This window comes from Narcine bancroftii, chromosome 2, assembly GCF_036971445.1.
Source record: "Narcine bancroftii isolate sNarBan1 chromosome 2, sNarBan1.hap1, whole genome shotgun sequence".
Lineage (NCBI taxonomy): Eukaryota > Metazoa > Chordata > Chondrichthyes > Torpediniformes > Narcinidae > Narcine > Narcine bancroftii.
In genome coordinates, this window is record NC_091470.1 from 160,599,536 (window position 1) to 160,619,501 (window position 19,966).

A 19,966-nucleotide genomic window follows, 5' to 3' on the forward strand; every position below is an offset into this window, starting at 1 on the left:
GATATTTAGTAAAATTCCTGTTATCCAGAATCCAAGCAACCAGCTGCCTCAAGCAACTGTCAAAAAAAAAAATCGCGGAAAATAAATAGGTTAAAAATACAAAAGTTTTAAATCGGCACCCCCGAGCGGTTAGCCCGCCAAGCAAACAACACACAGTCTCAAACAAGAGGCAAATTCACTTCTCTGGCATCTACCAATTCCCTCGGTGCCAAATACTTTTTTTTAAAATTGTTTCTGCTCATTTGCATTCTCTCCCAGCTCAGTTCAGATTGAATACAAACATATTCGCAGATAAATTCTCTATAAACCAAAACAACCTGACTTAGGCCTAAAGAATTGGAATTTTATTTTGTGCCTAACTCTAACCCAATCATCATTGATTCCTTTAGTAAATTTAAATTAAATTTAGATAGAGCACAGTTAAATTTAGGCATTTCAGGCCACGAAGCCCTGCTGCACAATTTACACCCAAATAACCTACACCCCGGTAGGTTTCGAAAGGTGGGAGGAAAGCAGAGCCCTCAGGGAAAACCCACCCAGAGACCGAACAAATTCCTTACCGACAGCGCGGGATTCAAACTCAGGCCCCAGTCGCTGGCACCGTCAAGCCGCTACGTCAACCGTGGGCATAACAATTTCAAACATGGCAGTGAGATTCACTAACAATGATGAATTTTCATCTGAGTTGGGGAGGCAAAATTGTTAAGTATTTCTAAGGTATAATTTTAGATTTTAGGGGAGTGAAAGTTGAAGCGAGTATCAGATCAGCCACGTGGCCTTACTCCTCTTTTCTGTGTTTTTATGATTAAGCGCAGAACAGGAAGCCAAAATGAAAAGGTGAGCATTGGGTAATTTCCTTGAAAGATACCACAATGCTCAGTAATATTCCTGCTAGCCTCTCACATCCGAAGCAAGACATAGAAGCAATTCATAAAATGAATGATACAATTTCTCCATGGCTCTCAGGGTAAAGACTTAAGGCAGTGAATTTTTGAGTCACAAGATGGACTGATTTTGGGCTAGATTAGGATGTGCATCAGACTTTAGGACTGAGCTCAGACCCTCAAGCCAAGAGACAGGAGTGTTCTGATTTCTGCCAACACGCAGAAGCATAAAAATCACAGGTATAAAAGCCGCAGGCAGAAAGCACCAGCCTGACTCACTTATTTTCCCATTACAGGGAGGATGAAGAGTACAAAAACAGATGAAGAATTGCCCGTGCAGTCAGTATTTCAGGAAAATAAATCCCTTTCTGGAAAGTGTGTTGAATTCATTTCAGATGCAATACAAATTTCCCTGGGTCACTAGTCGCTGTTTAAGTTAAACACTCTCTTCTTCTCAAGGAAGAGGAGCAGCTCTGAATATGGACCTTTGTTTTCTGCAGCGCTGAGAGGGGCCTCTAACTTTGGAGCCATGCCTATGACTACAGCCAAATGACGACCATACACACGGGCAGTGTGTAAATTGTTTGTTTTTTTACACTGATGTGTCTGTTCTGTAGCAGAACCAACCGACAACGGGATTATTCAGCTCAGAGGTGAGGCTGCAGATCGGGTTTCACGACGGGGTCAACTTCTGCGTCACCTTCCAGATGTTTGTACAAATTGTCCCCAGTTAGAATGTCATGGAATGAGGTTGGCAGCCAATGGACACACAGCGATAAACAGTCCGAACTTTCAACAGCTGGAATTTAAGTAGATCTCTTGGGATGTCCCAAAATGTGTAAATTCAATCATTCCTCACTGTAACTCCTTTAACTGTGATGAATGATGGCCGTTTGGTGACCCCAATCTTACAAAAGACACCTTTCTGCCTTACACAGGCTGTGCGTTGTCTTTGGATTAAAATCTCTATTGCACTTTGTGGTGCGCCGAGAAAGCAGCAAGCAAGCACAAAACTCTAGACTGTACAACTGGCTTTATTCCGATAAAAGTTGGAACACCAGTTCATGCTTCAGTGGCTCCCTGTGTAACTGGCTCAGGTCTATATTCGGGTCGGCTGATTGACAGCCAGCCAGGTGAAGTCAGCCCCCTAGGGGGGTTATTCAGGTTGGCTGATTGACAGGTGGAGTCAGCCCCTTAGGTGGTCTTGCTGCAGGTATAGAGGTCACCCCCTGCAGTCGGCTGGTGGTCATATCACCGCACACATTTCATCGAGCAATCAGAAAAAGTATTAACCATTTTATATCTTCCTGGTACTGCATAAAATAGGGGGACGAGTGAGTAAGCCACCACTATGGCAGTTGCTGCAGAGAAATAGATCAGAGGTCAATCCATAGGATCATTAGAGCGGCTGAGCGGACCACTGGAGTCTCCCTCCACCCCATTGATGTGATCTACCGGGATCATTGACTGAGGAGGGTGCGCAGAATCATTGAGGATCCCTTCCAGCCCGCACACAGCCTCTTTCAGCTGCTCCATCGGGAAAGAGATCCTGGAGGATCAGAGCCAGCACCTCCAGGCTGAGGAACAGCTTCTTCCCACGGGCAGTGAGAATGATGAATGACCGAAGGAACTGCTCACTCTCACCATCAGAGACTCACATATTCATGAAGCAATATTTATTTATTGGTATATATGAAGGTTTGTGCTGCATATGTATTATTTGTCTGTATGTGTGTCTGGTTGTGTGTTTTGCACCGAGAGACCGGAGAATGCAGTTTTGTCGGGTTGCACTTGAGCAATTGGATAATAAACTTGACTTGTGTCTGATTACCCAGGGGAAGAGCCCATTTCATGAAAGGTGTGGGGAAGGCACTCACACTCTTCAGTCTGGTAACGTATCAGTTCCATGACATTGGTCTAGCTATGTAGAAGGGGCAACATGATAGCACCAAGTCAAGTTGCTGTACGGGCTGGGAGAAAAGCGACTGCACCACTCTGCAGGCAAGAATGAAGAAGAATCTATAGTGAAATCATTTCTACTGCAGACAAGCTTTCAAAAGATTTGTTTCCTTCTACCTTTAAACGTGTGCGCGCGCGCACACACACGCTCTCACACACAAGCTTTATCTTTTCAATAGAATCTAAGAGTCTAAGTTAATTTTGTTTCTTTTTATCTAATTATTAGGAATGAATAAAGGACAAAAAGTAAACGCAAGTGCTGTTTAATAATAATAATAATATATCTTATAGACATAAAATAACAATTTTTTTAACAGCAATTCATGTAATGGCAATTGTTTAAAAAAAGGATATAAAGCCATTTGTTTAAACACTTTTTAAATGCAATCAGGGCTGGTACCTCACACTTCCTGAAGCAGGATGATTATTTGTCCTGGATTCCACCGAATGAATCAGTCAGTTATAGATTGTGGGTAAGGGAGGGGACTATTTAAACATCTCGAGGGAAACTTTTGAGAAATCTGCCACCATACTCATGAACTGAAGGCTCCAAATTCTACGCACTAATGTGGAAATTGTTGTTTGGTCTATAGTGTTTCCCGCAAGCAGTCCAGAACCAACTTCAGTGTATCCTGCCACTGAGAGACTTAACCCTGGGTCCTGGTTGGTAGCATCATGACCTGCTCCTATTGTTCAACATGAAGCAGAGCACCTGCAAGGCTAGCAGAGAATCTCTGAGCAAATAGCTTAGCATTGGAATTGATTATTGTTTGCTGAGCTCCATGAGTGGCACTGGTGGGGGTGGGGGGTGGGGGACGTCCTCATCTTCAGCCCACACCCAGTTACAGCATCCAGCCCTTTCAGCAGTAGTGACTGGGCAAGACGTGTCCCCAACACTCGCCCACTAGCAACCTCAGAAGGGTAGTACCTAAATCCGAGGATAAAAGCTCCTTTCTATCAGACCCTTCCTTGATATACTGTAAGTCCCACTGTCATTCCTGCACATCATCGAGTCTCTCATACATATCTAATTTCATTGGGGGAGGTAAAATAAAATTATAGAAGAAAGAAAGTATCTACGGTGAAGGGTTTTTGGGGAGCAAAGCTGCATCACATTAGTTTCTATCATTAGATTCTTTTACACTAATGGCATCTGTGAATATTTATCTATCTTTTTAAAATTTATTGTTTATTTCTTAACTCACCTGGTAATTTTATTTATACTTATTCGTCTGTAAGTGTATGTTACATATCTGTGCGGCAAAAATTTCAGTATATCGTCCTCATGACTCATCCTTATCTTAATCTCTAACATTTATTCTGCACTTAAGGGCTTCATTCACCACAAACCAAAGTAAATGACTTCAGCCTTTCAAAGACAGATCTCATCTAGCTCTGTGGGAGGATCAAGCAGCTGTGGGGGTGGGGGTGGGGTCCAAGATAATCGGGCAAAATAATATTAGTTGTGACTTCTGTTATTCTGAATTAAATGACTTCATTCTCACTTCGGAACCACCAGTTTGTCGTCTCTTTATCTCGGCAGGTCAAGGCCTGTGAACATAGAGAAAGATTGGATCAGAACAATGTAAAAATGTTCAATATCAAACGTGAACAAATGCAGTTACTGGCTGGGTACTTGATAATTGTTTCCAGGGTGTTCAAACATGTGAGAAGTCATTGAAAGCTTAAAGAAGAAAACTACGTTCAAGGGTTCTCTTACACGCAAATGAACTCTGATAGGTTCAACACTCTTCTCCAGAAATTGCCATCTTCATTTTCTCTCACATGATGGAACCCTGAAATTTGAGGCAAAAACCCTCTGGTATCTGGTCTAACTCCCCATCTTTTGTTAGCGGGTAAGACCAGTTTGAATCAGGGATGCAATTATTTGGTGCATCAGGAACTGTCATCTTTCTAAGCTCACATTCACACATCGGAAAATGATCTGAACTGAGACTCCCCCCCACCCCCACCCACCCCCCAGCCCCTGGGATAGTTTTTCTTCTGATGGCAACTACGCATTTCACAAATAGCACAGCACAGACTTGTTTAGAATTCCATCAGTGCCCATAATGCCGTGTTTAACAGTTGCGTGGATATTTTTCCCTGGACCCCATTTAATGCACATAAGATTTGGACAAGCCTTATGCAAGACTAAACTTTGACAAACATAAAAAAAAACTGGGGAAGTCCTGGGCTGGGAACATTTCCAGGAGTGTGAAGGGAAGGCTGTAGGTCAGTCTGGTAGAAAGTGGGAGTGCAGTTGGGTGCAGAGATTGGCAAGTCAGGTTTGCAATCGTCAGTGGGTTTCCAAGGCTTCTGGAGTCAGGATGCTTGCAATGATCGATCAGGGTCAGATATCAGAGGCCTACCAGGTGGTTGGGGTTGGGCACTGATTAGGCCAGGGATCAGCCGGTCTCAGAAGTGTGTGGAAAGGCAGCTTTTGGACAAGTATCCCTTGGCTTCATCGAGATCATAATTAATAATCTCAGAAATAGTTCTGGGCACGTGGTCACACACCAGTTTCCTCTTGGCATCACCCCATGGAAATCACACAGTTTGCCCAATTGGGATAGAGTCTGATTTCCAGAAATGCTTTTGGGATCAATGGTCCAGTCAGCTGCCTAACTGACTCGGTGCCAACTTCACCATGAACTGAATAGTCCACAGAAATAATTTGGTTGCTTCCACCAAAGAAACGTTTGCTTCGGCCAAATTATACGAGCTCCGCCCATTGCATCTATTGTGGAAACATGAACATTGAATCCGTGGAGCTCTTCATTTTGACGAATTCTTGTTTACTTACGAGTATCCACCGGACATTTTCTTAACGAGGATGATAATGACCGTTAGGGCGATGATCACAGCCACAATCGCGCCCACTATTATCCCAATCAGAGTGAGCATCTCAAGGAAATCCTTCCCTGGAAAGAAGATACAGGATGTTACATGTTTTGGTGATTGAAGTCTTGGGTCTCTTGTCTCTCTGTCTGTTGTGAATGCTGTCGTAATGATTGTTTTCTTTCCTTCCTTGAGCAACTCATGCTGCCCAAGGAGGCACCATCCTCTGATAATTCACTCAAGGAGAAACCAACAGGCCTTGTCTGGCTTTTCTATCATGGGCGGACTCTCCTTTGAAGGTTGCACCAGGGTAATGGACATCAAACGTCCAGGGAAGGGGCTGGGTCTGAAAGGTTGCCACGGAGAGAGGCCCAGAGCTGAACCAATGTGATGGATCGGGAGTGGCTGGGAGTGGCAGTGCTAGGGGCTGAGATGCATTAAAAACACACCAAAATGCTGGAGGAACTCAGCTGGTTTTGCAGAGTCCATAGGAGGTAAAGATACTGTCTAACTGATGTTTGGGGCCTGAGTATGGTGGCCATTTCCAAATGTCCACAATGGAGGCCATCCTTCTAAGCTGTGCACATGACCGTGCCCACACACGGCGGGGCTGTGCACACATTTGTGCATGGGTGTGCAGGCACACAAAGCGGGCCCAGCTGAGAGGGAGCAGCATCCGAAAACTCAGAAGAACAAAAAAGTGAACCGCTCTGTCTCCAACTCTCCACATCTCTACTGTCCACTGTATTAACATAATGTATTTTTTTTAAAAAATGATACTTTAATTGAAGTTTAAACAAACATTTCCATAGGAGGCATCTCTGATAGTATACACACACATACATAATATATTATATATAATATATATTCATATTTGCCATGATTTTCCACATACCAGAAATATTTATCTGAGGTATACACTTATAGAGAGAAAAAACAGAACATGAAAAAAAAGGAAACTATATACAAGTCAGGAGTGATTTGTTTTTTGCAATATAATCATTGATTTGTAAGAATAAAGTCAAGCCTATGAAGTATTATGTAGTTAAACCAATTTTCCCCAGCATGAATCAAATTTTTCCAATTTATAATTAATAGATGCTGTTGTGGCAAACTCCTGTATTCCTGATTACCTGGCTCCGCCCCGTCCTGTGACTGTACCTGTGGCCCCTCCCTCTTTGACCTGTACAAAGCCTCTAGCACCTTGACCCTTCCCCAGAAAGCCTGGGTCACAGCACAGAACAAGGTCCCCGTCCTTTGTGACTAAAAGCTTGTCGATCAATGACTTGATTTCAGCCTCTCGAGTTATTTACTGTGTGTCGGCTGTTATCGTCTCCATTTTATAAATGGCCATTATAATTTCCTTCCATGTGTTTAAAGTTGGGCTGTTCTATAGGGTGTAATAAAGTACTTTATTAGGTTTTTCCATGCAAATTCCCTCCTTTTCTGTGAACTGGTACACTTCCATTGATACTGTGGTGTAACGACCACTGATCTGTGTCTGCCTGCACTCCTGCACTGCCTACTGCGGGGGGCAACCCACTGTACCTCTAGGGAGGTAACCTGGGAGGCTGGCTCCGCCTACTCCCTGACAGCCCCATATAAAGGCTCCCTTGGGCTGGAGCAGAGCACACGGAGCCAGAAGGGATACTGAACCTTGTGCAAGTTTTAAGCTAATTAAAGCCTGTAGTACAGCCCTCGTAGTTTGTGTTTGTTGCATTCACACTGCAGCGCATCACAGATACCTCCATTGCTCGATATTATTTTCCATTCTTCCTTAGAAGTTATCCTCCTTTTTCCCATTTTGTTTTAATGTATGAAGTTGAGTATGCTTTAAGATCTGACAGGCCTTTATATACACATAACAGACACTTGAAATGATTTTACTACCATTATTTGAGTTTATATGCTTCTTAAAAAAAAGTATCAAACATGTACTCACCTTGGTTACATTTTTAACTCTCATATTAACATAATTGGCAAATATTGATAAAACTTTTGAAATACTTAAAGAGAAATTAGAAAATTAAAAAATATTGAATCAAAACAGAGCTATTCACCCTCCATCAAAGATCACAGTCCATACACTCTACTTGATGCCTCATCGAAGATAATTCGCACCACAAGTACGTGCCTGCACCCTGCGCTAAAAGCTTCTAACCAGAAACCCCCCCCCAATCTGCATGCGGGCCCACTGCACACGTGCCGGCTGGCTCTGGTGCTCAAATCCATCATGCATACGCAAGTGCCAGCTGGCGCATGTGCACAAGAAAAAAACGTGGCTGTGCACAGCCTTTTGACCTCGGAACGCTGCAAATTGACAGGTAAGTACTTGGTCGCTTTCCTTCTTGCAGATTCTGCCCCTAAATTTGGAGGACAAATTAACATCTGGCTCGAGGTGACGCTGGATGGAGGTCAGAGTTCTCAAAGGCTGGACTATCTGGCTTAAATCTGGACATCTGGCCATCCTAGGCCTGAGGCCTTCTTCAAGGTATAAGCAAAAGGCAGGCAAGCAGCCTAATTCAAGACGAGAGATTAAGGGGGAAGAATGGGAGGGGGTGGAATCTAGACCTAACAACCAGAAGGTGTTAGTTGGATATAATAAGGTGAGTTGATTTTGGCTGTGTGAAAGGAAATAGAAGAGAGAGAGAGAGAGATCGAGCTGGGGAAAAGCAAAGCGACAGGGGGAAGAAGATGGGTCAGGGAGTTTTTAAATGGAAACTGAAGAAGTCAATGTTAATGCCATCCGGTTGTAGGGTCCCCAGATGGAAGATGAGATGTTGTTCCTCCAATTCGTAGGTGGTCTCAGCCTAGCAGTTCATGAGACCATGGACAGACATGACAGCAAGGGACTGGGATGGGGAATTGAAATTAGTGGCTCCTGCAATAATTCTTTAAAGGCCCAGAATGACTTTGGTTCAATTACACTGCAGCAGAGCAAGCAGCTGGTTGGGTTGTGAGTGACAAGGATGGAGCCCTCTGAAATTAACGTGACCAGGAAGATGTCATTACATGGGCTCATCATGTACGATTCCAATAGAAAACACCCAGTCCCATTTCCAGAGTGGGATTAGTTCATTCCTAGGTATGCACAAAGCCTATCACAGTTTATTGCATTCATCATTAGAAAATGTTAAGCACCATTCAATGAAATACCTTCAGAGTCTTCAGCTTCAGGACCATCATCTTCAGTTGAGTTTGACTTGGTCGAGGACGTGACGTTAGACTCTCTGCTGTCCTCAGCAGACTCGGTCTTTTCACTTCCTGGCACTGTGGTGACAGGCGGCCTGAACATTGTGGACCCATTTTTATCTTCTGTTCCTCCATTTGTAATCAGCTCACCTTCATCTGACTCCACGGCATCTGCATCAGGAAATAGATTATTGCACTCAGTAAGTTATAACTGTCCTTCTTCCACTCCCTTTGTGCAATTGACCTCAATTAAAGATTGGTCTCCAAGCTTCCAACAAGCGGCTTCAATTCCACGAACACCTCTCTGGCTGAGAAGTGATGCCCTGAGGCAGGAAAATGCACTATACCAAGGTATGTCTATTTTTTGGTCCAGGTGATCTGATGATCACCTCAACCAGATCCAGGAAGTGAATGAATTCTATATTCAGGGGGCTGCCTCATTTGCGTGGCACGCGTAAACGGATGGTTATCCAATGCAATTCTCAGAAAAGGGCATATGATCCTTGGAATTCAATTGAATTATTGTCTGTTCCGTTAATCAGAAATCAGCAAAGTCACAAAACCATTGAAGCGAAGCCAGGAGAATATGGAAGGAAATGATAAAAGTCCGGCTGAGATTATACGTTACCACATGCAGTTGTGTGAGGGAAGAAATGCAGAACAAAGGTCGGCATTTGCTTGGAGTTGACATCAGTCAGCAATGATCTTACTGAACGGTGGCAGCCATTCAGGGCCTGACTACCCTTCAAAACATTTCAGGATTTTTTTTAAACATTTCAAGCAGGTTAATCTAAGGATGCATTTGTGAAGATTGTCCACGTGAGTTCAATCATATTCGGTCAATTAAGCCTTTTACCGGCTATTGGTTGGATTTGAAGTCTGCCTTTTCACTGACCTGTGGAATACAAGGACAATCAAGGGAAGCTTATGGAGTATTTCAGGAGGCCAAGGCGTTTCCTTTTGACTCTAAAACCTGCTGGATTTACTACGTTTGGTGCAGGGAATGCAACTTTGCATTTCCTTGTTCCATTGTTCGATACTAAAACTAGAGTCGGACTTCCAAGTCACCGCAGTGCACTTCCTGGCCACTGCCAATGAGATGAACACAAATTGGATTTGAAATGTGGACAACTTCATAGTAAGCCTTATGCCCCTTATATTTCCCAGCAGGAAGAACTCTGGGTCTTGATGGAATCATTTACTTATAATTTTCTCCAGGACTTGGCCTAGATCTACCCAAAAGGGCCTCACCTTGGTACATGACCAGGTTGTGTGCACAAACGTCCTGGTTGTAACACCACACCTGAAGCATTGGTCCGGGAATTCTTGTTTTGATCTGTTAATTTTCTGCAGCGTTATGTACAATTGGTGCAAAAAGTTATACTGGACCAGCCTGTACCTTGCACAACTGACACAAGTTGGACCAGCACCTCTCATCAATTGTAATGCCTAAGTCCGACTCCCATCTTTCTCTCGACCTATGAAGGCCCATTTTCGGTCCCTCTGACTGCAAAGTTGCGTCCCCCTGGAGAAAATCACTTATAACCTGAGAAGCAAATACAGTACCTTTTGTAAGATATGGCAGTCATACATGCCCTACATAGGTGCATGGGGGATGATTGGTTTCCCCGTTCCCCGCTGTCATTTTCTCTCCCCCGTGCTAGTCCCAATCAAGGAACGTCAAGAATGAACAACGACCTGGAGGCCACGCATTGAGCTACGACAGTCCCTGCCCCCATTTTTCCTCCTAATGTTAATGTTTGTTATTGTCATCTTGTTCTACAGGTGGGGGGAGGGGGGCTTGGTAGAGACACAGGCTTGTATATATAGTCATAAAGAAAAGGACCACACGTACAAGTATATGTGATTGTGAATTGCCATCGTTGGCAGGACACTGTACAAAGCTTGTGTGAAAATATAAATAAAATATTTTTTAAAAGTTTGGTGCAGGGATACGCACAGGTGCCTTCTTGAAGACACAGAAACTGCTAAGGGGATAAGTCAAGATTCAAGGTTCCTTTATTGTTATGTACCCAAATACTCAAAAGTCATCATGAACACATGGAAATATCAAAATTAATTCTCTGCTGTGAGGCTCGTATAGCGGATATGTAATGCTATTACAGCCCCAGTGACCCAGGTTGGAATCCTGTGCTCTCTATAAGGAGTTTTTATGTTCTCCCCATATCCACGTGGGTTTCTTCCGGGTGCTCCACTTTCCTCCCACATGCTAAAGAATATGGGGTCACCGGGAAAGAGCGGGCTTATTTTTATTAACCAAAAATAGACTACATTCACAATAAATGATCTACAAAAGGGAACCGGTTCAAAGTCTCCTCCCTCTTTTAATTTCATATCCATACATTTCATATCCTTACCATTACAACCCCCCACTCTGTTTGAGGGGCTTCCCCTCTGTCTCAGCCCCTCAATGCCTGGTGATGGGAAGATTGTAGACGTCCCCACAGCGTCCTTGCATTGGCTGCGCCAAACCTCAGTGCGTCCCTCAGCACGTACTCCTGGAATCTGGAGTGAGCGTTCCATTATCAAGCGTTGTAAGACCAACAGGTTTCGGGCAGACCTAAGCGCATCTTTCACCGAATTGATGGTCTTTCAGCAGTTCTGGATGTCTGATTCTGCGTGCATCCCCGGGGGCAGCCCACAAATCAGGGAGTCCTCTGTCACGCAGCTGCAGGGGATAAACTGGGACAAGAACCCTTGAATCCTTCTCCCCACCCTCTTAGTGAGTCTGCGTTCTGTGAAGAGGTAGGCGAATGTCTTCACTGCACTGCAGTCATCTTGGGAGCAATGTGCACTGTGGGTTATGTTCCGGTTGTACAGGAAGGATCTAACTGTACCCCGCCAGCCAGGCTAAATCCTGGGTGCTTGTTTGCAAGCACTGACAATGAGGCATTCTGCTCAGGGAACCCTACAGAATTCATTGAGTCCTCATCTCTCATCTCTCAGGACATTGAAGTGCTAACCACCACTGCCTGATAACTTTGTGAATGTGGTGGAACTGCTGAACTCCTGATCACCTGGCTCTGCCCTGTCCTGCCACCCCTTCCTCTTTTGACCTGTATACAGCCTCCAACACCCTGACCCTTCCCCAGAAAGTCTGGGTCACAGCACAGCATGAGGCCCTTGTCCATTGTGTATAAAGATCAGTGACTCGGTCTCAGCCTCTTGCATTATTTACTGTGCGCCAGAGGTCAAAGGAGTCTGTCTGAAAACAAACTGTTCCCTGAAGGATAGGTGGGGTGGCAAAGTCCAGCTGACTGGGACATCGTGTGGCAACAAGGCCGGGCCCATCCTTTGCAACACTTTGGGACAGGTGTTACCCAAAATGTACTTTATTCACAATAAATTATTTACAAAAGGAAAACTGTTCAAAGTCTCTTCCCTCCCTGAGTTTTGTATCCATACATTTCCATCACTGTGTGTTGTTACACTCATTTATAGTTACACCATTGACACCACTGTGGCGCCCTGTCATTACTCCTTGTAGTTGAGAGGCTTCCCCTCGGTCTCAAACCCTCAGTGCCCGGTAACAGTCTCAGCACTCATGGGTCGGAAGGGCTCGTACTCTGTGCAGTATCCCTGGATTTAAATAAATAAATAAAGAGGATAGCTCGTCACCACTCAGATGTCGAGAATAACCAGGACCTGCCATTGGAAGGTAATGGTTCGACCAAAATCCAGCAAGAACATCAAATAAAGAGAACAGGGAGAAGCTTTGAATCCAGCGCATCATTTTTGCACCTTGATGCTCCTTGATGGATCTTGCCAGCAGTGGCTAATGGGGAATGGGCCACCTACACCCCCTGCTAATGCATTCTCGTAAATGAGCAGCTGCCAACTGAACCCCGCCCTGCTGAGAAACCTTTCTTTAATTGTGGCCCTGATTGTTAAATATGCTCCTGCTCGCTATTTCTTTGAACCGCCATAAGGCTGAGTGCCTGATCTCAGACCCACAATGCTGGATTGGGCCAATTCCAAAATGAAGGCAGGTGGAAAGAAACAGTGCATTCATAAACTTGTGCAATTAATCTGGCGCTGTAGTAGCTGACTGGTTATGTAAACACTATGAATTGTGATGTTCCTAGAGCCAAAGGCAACTCCTATGCTGACCTTCAGTGTAAATAGGCCATTAATCAGTGAATATAAATTGGCTACTGCCAAAGGGGAATACTATTGGATCAGAGAATAAAGGGAAGAGAGATTTGGAGCAGGCACACAGTGTCAATTCTTGCTTGATCTGAGTGCAGCGTGGGGAACAGAAATAGCTCGACAATGGGAAGAATTGGAACCAAGGAAAGAGAAAAAAACAACACACTGGAAAGGTATTGCGAGCTGGAGGAAGTAAAGGCTGAACTCTGCTCAGAACCCTTCGTTCCTTTCTCCTGGGCTCCAGCCATTCTGCATCTGTCTTGGTCATTTATTTCAGTCACACTCCATCGCCAGTAGTTCTGGAGAAATGCAAAAACTGCAGCTTATTTCTGTCATATGCGGAATGCGACAAAACATTCTTCCTCTGCAGACCATGGTTGAAATAGACTAGAGGGTGAAAAGAGGGAGGAATACAGGGAGAGCTGCATTTAATTCATGTCAAAAAAAAGAGAAAAGAAGGGCATATTTTAACATTTTAAATTTTTTTCATTTTAAATCTAGACCCGTAGCACAGTAACAGGCCCTTATTACACCCAATTGGCCAGTACATTCTGAAGGGTGAGAGGAAACTGGAGGACCTGGTTCTTCTTCTCCAAACCCCACCTCCCCCCCACACCCATGCCTGTTTAGAAGGAAGATTGAGATTTAGTTGTGGTGCACCCAGAGGAAATCCACAATGACACAGGGTGAACACGCAAACTCCACACAGGCAACACCAGAGGTCAGAATTGAAGAGGATCATTTTAACAATTCAAAAATTGGCACTACCATACCACCCTTGAGCTATGGGGAAACAATCTTGCATTATCTGTACATAGATAATGCCCCAACATTGTACTCCAAACCCATTGATAAAGAAGTGAACTAATGTCTGCACCCTCTCTCCACCGGGACCCTAATTATTCTCAGTGTACTCCTCTGAGGAATGGTGGGATTTCAGGGGGAATCAACCCTCAAATCTTCCAGGCCACTGGATTTTACTTTGAAATTGTGATTCATGCACCAAACATTCAGAGCTCATTTTCTCAAGGCTTCTTGTGAACTCAAGGTTCCCATTGCCCCAGCCAACGCGAGTCACAAGGATGTTCCAGAGGGGTTTAACAGTTCCTGATTAAGTTTAGGAGTTGATTGGTCTCCTATTCGCAAACATCGGCCGGCGTTTCAGAGCTGGAGGGTAAGGCAGCAGGATCCTTGGCAGAATCTCAGAGACGAAGTAGGACATGAGTTTCATCTGTTACACCCCTACCCTCACCCCTCCAACTTTCAGAGCAGTGGGCTGTGTCAACAAGTAATGACTGTTGCCCCTTGTTTTCTCTCTGGCCTTTCAGGCACAACCTTCTCAGAAGGAGTATATCAGTCTTTCGAAGATATACAGATTGCCGAGAGAAATGATTCGAGGGGCAACGTCACTCTCACATTACACACTTCTGACATGACATCACTAAAAGAATGACTGGAACAGATCCCAAACTGGCTAATAATAGTTTATTTCATTGTGGAGAATTGTGTTCTCTAACTACCTCTGAGGTAGGTCAGGGACCCGGTTGGATTCTGACGGGGTTGACCGAGTCACACCCTTTCTTACTGCTGTGTAACTGGGGTGTAACTGGAAGGCAGTGGCGGCCCCGGCCCAGGTCCGGGCAGAGGGTAGGCGGCGGCGGCCCTGATCTGGGCAAAAGCGAGGGGGAGGCGGTGGCCCTGGCCTCAGTAGAGTGAGGCAGGCGGAGGCCCCGGTCCGGACAGAAGCGAGGGGGAGGCGGTGGCCCCAGCCTCGGCAGAGCGAAGCAGACGGAGGCCCCAGTCCGGGAAGAAAGATGGAGGCAGCGGCCCCGGTCCGGGCAGAGGGTAGGCGGCGGCAGCCATGGCCCCACTCCGAGCAGAAGGTAGGCGGCGGCGGCCCCGATCTGGGCAAAAGCGAGGGGGAGGCGGCGGCCCCGATCCGGGCAAAAGCGAGGGGGAGGCGGTGGCCCCGGCCTCGGTAGATCTCGGTAATGTCTTAAGACATTAAGGCATAGTCAAACAGCACAGTAGCAGGCCCTTCCGGCGAGGTCTGGAAGGCTGGTGGCAAAACTCTGCATGCCAAACTGCATGAGTTTTTCAAGCTCTGCTGGGACCAAGGAAAGCTGCCTCAGGACCTTCGTGATGCCATCATCATCACCCTGTACAAAAACAAAGGCGAGAAATCAGACTGCTCAAACTACAGGGGAATCACGCTGCTCTCCATTGCAGGCAAAATCTTCGCTAGGATTCTCCTAAATAGAATAACACCTAGTGTCACCAAAAATGTTCTCCCAGAATCACAGTGCGGCTTTCGCGCAAACAGAGGAACTACTGACATGGTCTTTGCCCTCAGACAGCTCCAAGAAAAGTGCAGAGAACAAAACAAAGGACTCTACATCACCTTTGTTGACCTCACCGAAGCCTTCGACACCGTGAGCAGGAAAGGGCTTTGGCATATACTAGAGCACCTCGGATACCCCCCAAAGTTCCTCAACATGGTTATCCAACTACACGAAAACCAACAAGGTCGGGTCAGATACAGCAATGAGCTCTCTGAACCCTTCTCCATTAACAATGGCGTGAAGCAAGGCTGTGTTCTCGCACCAACCCCCTTTTCAATCTTCTTCAGCATGATACTGAAACAAGCCATGAAAGACCTCAACAATGAAGACGCTGTTTACATCCGGTACCGCACGAATGGCAGTCTCTTCAATCTGAGGCGCCTGCAAGCTCACACCAAGACACAAGAGCAACTTGTCCGTGAACTACTCTTTGCAGACGATGCCGCTTTAGTTGCCCAATCAGAGCCAGCTCTTCAGCGCTTGACATCTTGTTTTGCGGAAACTGCCAAAATGTTTGGCCTGGAAGTCAGCCTGAAGAAAACTGAGGTCCTCCATCAGCCAGCTCCCCACCATGACTACCAGCCCCCGCACATCTCCATCGGGCACACAAAACTCAAAACGGTCAACCAGTTTACCTATCTCGGCTGCACCATTTCATCGGATGCAAGGATCGACAACGAGATAGACAACAGACTCGCCAAGGCAAATGGCGCCTTTGGAAGACTACACAAAAGAGTCTGGAAAACAACCAACTGAAAAACCTCACAAAGATTAGCGTGTACAGAACCGTTGTCATACCCACATTCCTGTTCGGCTCCGAATCATGGGTCCTCTACCGGCATCACCTACGGCTCCTAGAACGCTTCCACCAGCGTTGTCTCCGCTCCATCCTCAACTTTCATTGTTCATCTCCAACATCAAAGTACTCGAGATGGCAGAGGCCAACAGCATCGAATCCACGCTGCTGAAGATCCAACTGCGCTGGGTAGGTAACGTCTCCAGAATGGAGGACCATCGCCTTCCCAAGATCGTGTTATATGGCAAGCTCTCCACTGGCCACCATGACAGAGGTGCACCAAAGAAGAGGTACAAGGACTGCCTAAAGAAAGCTCTTGGTGCCTGCCACATTGACCACCGCCAGTGGGATGATATCGCCTCAAACCGTGCATCTTGGCGCCTCACAGTTCAGCGGGCAGCAACCTCCTTTGAAGAAGACCTCAGAGCCCACCTCACTGACAAAAGACAAAGGAGGAAAAACCCCACACCCAACCCCAACCAACCAATTTTCCCTTGCAACCGCTGCAACCGTGTCTGCCTGTCCCGCATCGGAATTGTCATCCACAAACGAGCCTGCAGCTGACGTGGACATTACCCCTCCATAAATCTTCGTCCGTGAAGCCAAGCCAAAGAAAAAAAGAAAAAGAAAGAAAAAAGGAGAATTGGGGGAAATATTTTTCAGACTTAGGCATGATTCAACTTTAGACTAGTTGAGGACCGATTCCTTTTTTCAATCTTCATTCATGTGCCCAGATCCACACATGCAGATATACAAATAAAGTCACAGACATTGTGGTGCGCTGTTAGCCAGAATCAGACACACACACAAGGTAAAGACTGAACAACAGGCTTTAATCCACAAAGACCTCCACAGAGCCAGGCTGGCTGTGGCTGCAGCAACTCAGTGTGAGACCTCGGGAGGCTGGCGCAGGCTTATATCCCGGAGGGTGATTGACACTCAACCAGGTGGAGCTTGATCCATTCAAGCCGACTGATTGGCAGCCAGCCAGGTGTTGTCCTGCAGGTACAAAGGTTTCCCCCTGCAGTAGGCTGGTCGTGTACCACCACATTCATCCCCTTCTTTAAAATTGTCCAAGTGGTGGGGGGGGGGGGGGTGCAGTAACAAGGAATCACACCAACTATGTACACACAATATTTACAGGTTGAGATGATTCGGTGGCCGCCGGGTCTCTGTGATCGTCGTAGGACTGGTTCCTGGTCACTGGTCAGAGGGGAAGTGGGGGGGCTGGCGGCAGGGGTGTATGTGGCTGGTGTGGTGCCGCGCGGAGGGGTGGCCAGGGGGGGCCGGGGTCGATGTATGTGGGTCGTATTGAATGGGTGGGTGGGGAGAGGGCGGATTCATCTCCTAAGGCTGAAGCGGGCCCCTGGTGGTCAAGGAGGCCCTGTGTGCCCCATAGCTGCATAGGGACGGGGGTGTATGCCTGGTCAGCATCGTCCTGGGTTGGAGGGTGGCGTGGTGTGGTGGGTGCTCCTGTTGGTGCCAGGTCCCTGGTTGAGACGGTGTCCTCTCTGCCATTGCCGAACCTAACGTGAGCATAGTTATGGTTTGCTTGTAGGAGGAAGACCTGCTCGACCAGGGCTTCGGCCTTGTGTATCCGTACGGGCTTCCGCAGAAGCACCAGTCCAGGGGATGTGAGCCATGCTGGGAATGACATTCCAGTCGTCGACCTCCTGGGGAATGAGAACAGACATTTGTGAGGGGTCTCGTTGTTAGCCGTGCACAGCAGTGACCGAATGGCATGTAGTGTCTCGGGCAGGATGTCCTGCCAGAATTAAACGGCCCACCCTTTTGACCTGAGAGCCAGGAGGACTGCCTTCCAGACCACCCCATTCTCGGATTCCACTTGTCCGTTGCCTCTTGGGTTATAGCTTGTTGTGCGACTGGTCGCGATACCCCTTACTGTCAGGTAATGGCACAGCTCGTCGCTCATGAAACTAGACTCGCGGTCGCTGTGGATGAAGGCAGGGTAGCCAAACATGGTGAAGATCTGCTCCAGGGCGCTGATGATGGTGGCCGTGGAGGTGTCCGACAAGGAATGGCAAAAGGGAAGCGTGAGTACACGTCCACTACTGTGAGGAAGTAGACATTTTGCTTCGTGGAAGGCAGGGGCCCTTTGAAGTCCATGCCGAGACGCTCAAAAGGCCGAGTAGCCTTTACAACATGGGCCTGGGGGGTATGGAAGAAGCAGGGTTTACACTCTGCACAGACCTGACAGGTCTCGGTCATGTCCCTGACATCCCTGATGGTGTATGGCAGATTTCGGGACTTAACGAAATGGTACAACCGGGTGATCCCTGGATGGCAGAGGGACTCATACAATGCTTGCAACCTGTCGTCATGCATAGATGCGCAGGTGCGAGAGAGAGCATCAGGGGAGTCGTTAAACTTCCCGGGGCGGTACTGGATGTCGTAGCTGTAGGTTGCCACTCGACTCTCCAGTGCAGGATCTTGTCGTTCTTTATCTTGCTCTTGTAGGTAGTGTTAAACATGAACGCCACGGCCCGCTGGCCCCTGAGGAGTGTGAAACTCTTTCCAGCCAGGTAGTGGCGCAAGTGGCGGACCGCTTCCACAATCACCTGGGCCTCCTTTTCAATGGTGGAGTGCCCAAGCTCAGAGCCGTGGAGTTTGGAGCCCCCTGAAGGCAAGGGTGACACTCTGCAGGTGGCACTGAAAATCCAGGGCCAGGAGGAGTGGTGCGCAGTTTGGGCATGACCAGAAGCCTGAATCCTGTGTAAGTCTCCCCTCCCACCATTATATCGACCAAGCATTGCCCGAGAGTACTAACAGTCTTATCCTTGGTGGCAAGGGCGATTGAGCAGGTGGTGGGGTGGACCTTTAACCTTAGGGAATGGGCCACGCTCGGGTGAATGAAGCTCTCAGAGCTGACACTGTCCAACAGGCACTTTGTTACCTGCACGTCCATCATCGAGTGCCCGAGATTGTGGGGAATGTCCCTGGTCAGCGTGGTGGCGGCCAGGTCCAACTTGGAATTGGAGTCATCACTATCCGGAGGGATGGGGAGCATCAATGGGTGGCCTGGTCATCGCCCGTGTTGACCATGTCGACATCGGACACGAGGTGCAGCATGCAGTAGCCGATGGCCTCCGGAGGCATGGATAGTGTCGGTAGGGTGGCTTGGTCATCGCCCGAGTTGACCACGTCATTCTCAACATCGACGGAGGCCCTCCGTGTTGGGCGCTGCCTGGCCCAAGATGGCGGCGGCACATGGGGAGCCGCTGCGTGGCTGGCCTCCCCCAGCCATGTCCGCTGCACTGGGGGAAGCGACGTCATCATGGCCGGCGGCAGTGATGTCATTGCGTCAACCGGAAGTGACATCACTCTGTGAGCTGGAAGTGACGTCACTGTAGCTCTCAGCAAGCGGCGAGGGCGAAGGTTGGTATAGATGCTCGGGGCACATGCTGCAGGTGGCTGGCGGGGCCGTATGTTGCGCAGTCAAAGTCGGGGAAGGCGGAAGTTGTCGCGGGGACAATGGCGCCGCCCGGCACACGCATGAGGGGGGGGGGTCCGCGGGGGAAGTCATAGAGGGCCGCTGAGCTGCCGGCAGGTTTAGAGAGGCACACTTTTGAAAAGTGGCCTTTCTTGTCGCACTGGGATCAATACAGTTTCCTAGCTTGGCAGTTTTGACACGATCGTCGATCTGACCCACACCAGGACCCACAGTACTCACAGGGGTGCTGGGTGCCTGCCGCAGCGACGCTATCCTTCCCAGCTCGGCCTGGGGCTGGAGCTGCAGTGTGAGAGGGCCATGAGGGACCCTG

At 47.4% G+C, this 19,966-nt stretch overlaps 1 protein-coding gene across 1 annotated transcript in view; it reads right to left on the minus strand.

Moving 5' to 3' along the window:
• Positions 1-3,090: 3,090 nt before the first annotated feature.
• The window catches only part of LOC138752496 (podoplanin-like), a 36,320-nt gene continuing 19,444 nt past the window's right edge, over positions 3,091-19,966 (minus strand). The window contains exons 2-4 of the mRNA XM_069915315.1: positions 8,841-9,047; positions 5,650-5,767; positions 3,091-4,394 (exon numbers count right to left, since the gene is read on the minus strand). Of these exons, the coding sequence (XP_069771416.1) occupies positions 4,388-4,394; positions 5,650-5,767; positions 8,841-9,047 (332 nt within the window). The 3' untranslated portion in view covers positions 3,091-4,387. The remainder of the gene's footprint in view (positions 4,395-5,649; positions 5,768-8,840; positions 9,048-19,966) is intronic.